The sequence below is a fragment of the Neopelma chrysocephalum genome, unplaced genomic scaffold, assembly GCF_003984885.1.
Source record: "Neopelma chrysocephalum unplaced genomic scaffold, ASM398488v2 Primary Assembly neopelma1_108, whole genome shotgun sequence".
In the NCBI taxonomy this organism is placed as follows: Eukaryota; Metazoa; Chordata; class Aves; order Passeriformes; family Pipridae; genus Neopelma; species Neopelma chrysocephalum.
The window spans coordinates 1746976-1752544 of record NW_020897773.1 but is presented as its reverse complement, the minus strand read 5'-3'; the positions used below and the strand labels follow the sequence as shown (position 1 = coordinate 1752544).

At 52.5% G+C, this 5569-nt stretch overlaps 1 protein-coding gene across 1 annotated transcript in view; it reads right to left on the bottom strand.

Moving 5' to 3' along the window:
• Positions 1 to 348, bottom strand: part of ALK (ALK receptor tyrosine kinase) — a 313264-nt gene extending 312916 nt beyond the window's left edge. Inside the window, exon 1 of the mRNA XM_027696652.1 lies at positions 1 to 348. Within this exon, the coding sequence (XP_027552453.1) occupies positions 1 to 263 (263 nt within the window). The 5' untranslated portion in view covers positions 264 to 348.
• Between the last annotated feature and the right edge of the window lie 5221 nt (positions 349 to 5569).

The following is a 5569-nucleotide window of genomic DNA, read 5'->3' as shown; positions in this document are numbered from 1 at the left end:
GGCAGCGCCCCGCGGGCGGCGCGGAGCAGGGGCGCGCAGTCCAGGCGCAGGCGGCACCGCGCCGCGCCGCGCCCCGGCGGCCCCAGCACCAGCTCCCGCACGTAGGTGCGAAACAGCGAGGGCACCACGAAGTCCACCGCCAGGCTCCTCCTCTGCAGCCGCGACAGGCCGGGGCTCTCCCGCGGCCCCGCCGCCCCCGGGGCCAAGCTCAGGGCGAGGCAGGCGGCGGCCAGGAGGCGGGCGGGCAGCCTGCGCCCGGCCATGACCCGCGGAGGGTCGGCAGCGCCCCGTCCTGCGCCCGCGGAGCGCGATGCCGGCGCAGGTCCGCAGGAGAGGCCGGTCCGCCCGGGGAGCTCGGGGCTGCCGGGCAGGTTCGCTCGGGGAGCTCCGGGATGCCGGAGCCGCCGCCGCCGCTGCGCGGGCTTTGCCGGCTCCAACTACCCGCCACAACGCAGGCATTACCCAGCGAGCGCTGACGTCACGCCCGAGCGCGCCCGCCGGCAGCCAATGGCGTGCCCGGCAGCCCTCGTTATGCAAATGTCCGGGGGCGGGGCGGGCGGAGCGTTCATTGAGAAAAAAATGGCCCGGCGGCCCCCGGGCGCCCCGGGAGCGGGCGGGGGATGCGCCGTCCCGGGGCTGGGGAACAGCGGTCCCCGGGAACGGGGATGGGGCACGCGCGGGCCCCTGACACGGGGCTAGGAGAGCGGCCCTTTGCGGCCGCAGGGGCAGGCCTGGCGCTCCGGGAAAGGCAAGGCTGGAGCCGCACCTCCCCATGGCCCGAGGGGCTGGGGGCGGGCACCGGGCGCCGAGCCCCGTGTGGTAAAGGGCTCTGGGGTCCCGCGTCCCTCGCGTCTTCTCTCTGTGCAGGCAATGATGGACAGAGCTGTTCGCTTTTCTTCCTTTCCTCCCCTTCCCTCTGATGGACAGAGCTGTTCGCTTTTCTTCCTTTCCTTCCCTCTGTCTTCCCATCCTTCCCTTTCTTCCCTTCCTTTCCTTCCTGGCTTCCTTCCTTACCTGCCTAAAGGCTGACGTCCACAAAACAACGCTGAACGTCTTTCCTCTGTAGGGAAAAAAAAAAGAAAAAAAAAGAAAAAAAAAGGTGAGAAGTAGGGAGGGGAAAGTCTAAAAATCTTAGAGCATAAGTCATTCTAAAAAACCGATCAAAATTCTTCCATTTCAGAATGAAAACAGCCTTAAGAAAGGTTCATGCAACAATTTCCCCTTTTTTACCTTTAATAAATACAATATAATTACTGTAATTACATTAGTGCTGTGCCTTAGGATAGCTAATCATAACTCATTCATATTTCTGGAAGTTGCCTGTATGAATTAATGACTTATTATTATCTCTTTAGTTTGATACTTAATGCATGTATATTTTTGTAATCCAGGTACTTTAACTATATAATCATTAGAGTGCAATTATTCTGTCATGCGGTTATTCTTCTACTTATATCAAGTTAATGTTAATATACAGATATTGTGGAGCAGAACCACAGTGTAATGCCTCCATAATTGTAATGCCAGAGAGTGCAATTGCAGACATGATGCTAGAAAAGGGAACCATGGTCTTTTCTGTACAGAAGCATTGAGGAAGGAACTTCAGGACAATTACCGAAGGATTAGTTAAATAATAGAGTTAATAGAAAAAAAAACAACAAACACTTGTGTGCTGTATTCTGCCTCATACAGGTGAGCTAATTCAAAGCCCATTTTTAGTACAGTGGCATTTCCCCAAATGAAGATAATGTGCTTTGGACATGCCCTTGTTTTCCCCCAGCTCTTCTTATTCCACCGTCCATTATATTCACTTCCCCAACATATGAACCCTAATCCTTCCCTTTTCAGTTTTACTGACTTTGGGTCTCAGTCTTGTCACGACTCTTGCTTAGGACTGTGAGGTTTGTTTCAAATTCTCCTGAGGCTGAGCAAAGACACCAGACCATGGGTCAGGGAACTCTCGGGCTTTATTGTGGAGTCACCTTAACTCCAGCAACTAGCCCACTAGTGAGACTCCAAAGGTGGTGGCTGACAAGACCTGAAATTTGTACAATAGACTTCCGCAAGTGGTGACTGACAAGCCCTTTATTTTATACAGGACCCTTCCATAAGCTCTCAGCTCCTCACAAGAAACATCTCCAAGGTGCTGGCTCACAAGCCACAACACACCAAGACTCAAAGGTGCTGGGTCACAAGACACTTCCACAAGATCCCCACTCCCACAAAAAACTGTAGTATGGAGTACAGAGTAAAATCATGCTTATGCCTGGTCCTTCACAGCATGGATGATTTATCTCCCTAATTCCTAAAACATGCATTGCAGCACTCAAAGTGGAATATGCCATCTGTTTACCTTGACCAGGCCTAAGTCTATGGAACATAAGGAGGTGCATCCCAGAGTCCTGAGGGACTTGGCTGATGGAGTTGCCAAGCCACTTTCCACGATATTTGAAAACTCATGGCAACCAGGTGAAGTCCCTGGTGATTGGAAAAAGGGAAACCTTGCACACACTTTTATGAAAGAGTAGAAAGGAGGACCCTGGGAACCGCCACCTGTGAGCCTCACCTCTGCGCCTGGGAAGATCATGGAACAGATCCTGCTCGAAGCTCTACTAAGACTCCTGGAGGACAGGAAGGTGATTGGCGACCTCCAGCATGGCTGCACCAGGGCAAGTCCTGCACAAGGGCAAGTCCTGTCTGACCAACCCAGTGGACTTCTCTGATGGAGCAATGGCAGCTCAAGCTGGACATGAGCGGGCAGTGTGCATTCGCAGCCCAGAATGCCAACCATCTCCTGGGCTGCATCCACAGAAGCAGGTCAAGGAAGGTGCTTCTGCCCCCCTGTTTTTCTCTGATGAGACCCCAGCTGGAGTGCTGCATCTGGCTCTGGAGCCCTCAGCACAAGAAAGACAGGGACCTGCTGGACTGGTACCAGAGGAGGAACAAAGAAATTAACTGAGTGCTGGCGCACCTCTCCTCCAAGGAAGGGCAGAGAGTCCCGGGCTTGTTGAGCCTGGAGAAAAGAAAGCTCCGCGGAGACTTTCTTGTGGCATTTCAACACTTCAAGGGGTCTTAAAACAAGGTTATGGACAGACATTTTAGCAGGGCCTCTTGCAATAGGACAAGGCTTAATGTTTTTCAGCTGAAAAAAGTACAAGTTCCATGCCAGATAGAAGGGAGAAATTTTGGACAATGAAGATGCTGAACCACTGGAACAGGTTGGCCAGAGAGGTGGCAGAAGCCCCATCCCTGGGAACATGCAAAATCAGGTTGCAGTAACTTGATCTAGTCGAAGATAACCCTGCTCATTGAAGGAGGCTGGACTAGGTGGACTTTAAAGGCCCATTCCAACCCAAACTGCTCTAGGATTCCATGCCTTTCTAGTGTACCTTTTTCTTTTTTGAGCATGGTGGAATCACCTTCTGATCAACAGCCACCCTTGCTTTACATCCTTTGACTCAAGATATAGGGGTAACCTCCTGCTACTGGTGGCAGCACAGGAATGCAGAGAATCTGCTATTTAACAAAGTAGGCTACATGCTCTCTAGCAAACTAGGTGAGAGCACAACCCCATCTGATGGACACATCCCATCAGCACTCTGAAGAGCTGTGACATCCAGATGAAAAAATGGGACAGTTTGACCACCTTTTAATAGCTTGCAGGAAGAACAAGGGGAAACACTGTATCTGTAATCCCAAAAACGGGGTGGATTTTCCCCCTGACTTTCTGACCCTTTTGGGAGAGATTCTCAGGTATCAAGGCACATGTCTGTCCCTCCTCTGCTGTCCTCTGGGGGTCCTGTTCCCATTCAGGGATGTGGCTGAGCCACTGCTGTGCCGTGAGTGTCTCTCTGCTCTGGGCTCTGTCCCTGAGCACTGAGTGCCAGGAGTCTGGAGAGGCTGGTTGAGGATCTGGCAAAGGTGAGAATGGCTGCCTTTCTCCCTGCTCTGGCTCTGCTGGGGTACCAGGGATGTGCAGCTAGAGGAGAGAACTTGTGCAGGAGAGAGGGTGTGTGGTGCCACTTGGCAAGCAGGGGGATTAGGGAGCCCCCAGGAATGTTGCCACATCCTTGCTGGCAGAGGACTAATTCATTCCAGCTTCCTCCAGTCTATTTTGGGGCAGGTGTACTGTGTGAGACGGGGATGATGCAAAACAGCATCTTCTCTGGGGAGCTCAGGTGGCCTTTTGGCAATCAGTCACTTCCTACTTTGGTCTGTCTCTTGCCACCTCTTACCTCCCAGATTTCTGGTTTAGGCACCTCCACCTTTGCCTCCAAACATCCCCCAGAGTGCAACAGAATCCCTGGCACCCACAGAACAACTGACGAGCCTTTCAGTGTCCAGAAGGTAAAGTGAGCTCGCGTTGGCTCAAACAAAAACTGACTCCTGGAGATTGTGGCTTTGCCTATCTAATCCAATTTTGGGGGTAAAGGTTTGCAGGCTACTCCCAGGAAAAGGAAAAGAGAAGGAAAAGACAAAGAGAGGAGGCCTGGCCCTGAGAGATGGAAGGCCAAGAAGAAAGGAAGAAGGGGAAGACAGGAAGAAGACGACGAGAGAAGTGCAGGAAGGTCCAGCAGCTCAAGAAGCCCAGGTGTGTCCCAGGCTCTGCTGTCCATCTTTCCCAACTCTCAACACTGCCCTAAGTCAGCCCAACTCCCTGGCAAGGGCCGGCAAGGGATGGTGCTGAGCAGGGCTTGGCAAGAGCTCCATGGCAGCTCCCCAGGGGATCTCCACCTGGCCCTGCTGTGTGGCACAGGGGCACTGGGCACCTCTGCAGGTTCCCAGGGCTCGAAGGGCATCCATCCCCCATGGGGTAAAGGCCCCAGAACCAGCCCATCACCACTGCCAGCAAGAGCTCTCTCTACTGGGCCACAAACAGCTCCTTGTCAGCTGCATTCCCCAAAGACAGGGGAACCAAGCCACGCCAGTTCCTGCCTTTGTGGGTTCACTTTCTGACTTTCTGACTCTGTCGTTGCAGGTGCCGCTTTCCTGTTGCCAGCTGAAGCCCTGGGACTTGTGGACCTGCCTTCCCCCCTACCCCTGAAGTTGTGCTTGTAGTACAGTTAGCTTTTGTTTGTCCTCACTATGTCTGACATATGATGTTATGGACTGGGGAGATATTGTTTGGGGATGAATCCTGTGGGCAGGTGCTCTTCTCACACTGCCTTTCTTGAGCAGGCTCGTCTAGAACAAGTTGCCCAGGACAGTTCATGCTCTGGTAGCTCTGGGAGTCCAAAAAGAGATTTCTTTCCAAATAGGACCTTTCTTTTCCTCCATCCTTCCTCTTTAGGAGAGATCTGAATTTGGGTGGTTTCTTTAGTGCCACATCACTGTATCAGTTTGTTTGTTTTGTTTGTTTTGTTTGTTTGTTTGTTTGTTTGTCTATTTATTTCTTTCGTTCTGGCTCTCCTGCGGCTACTGCTCAGGTTTGGCATGTTCTGGATATATTTGCTTTGCTCTGTTACAACCTGAAAGAGTGGGCAGGACAAAGGGTTGTTACTGGAAATGAAAGACTTGCCCAAGTCGTTCTAACAGGAACGTAGCCTATGTACCCCTGTGTGGTTGCGAG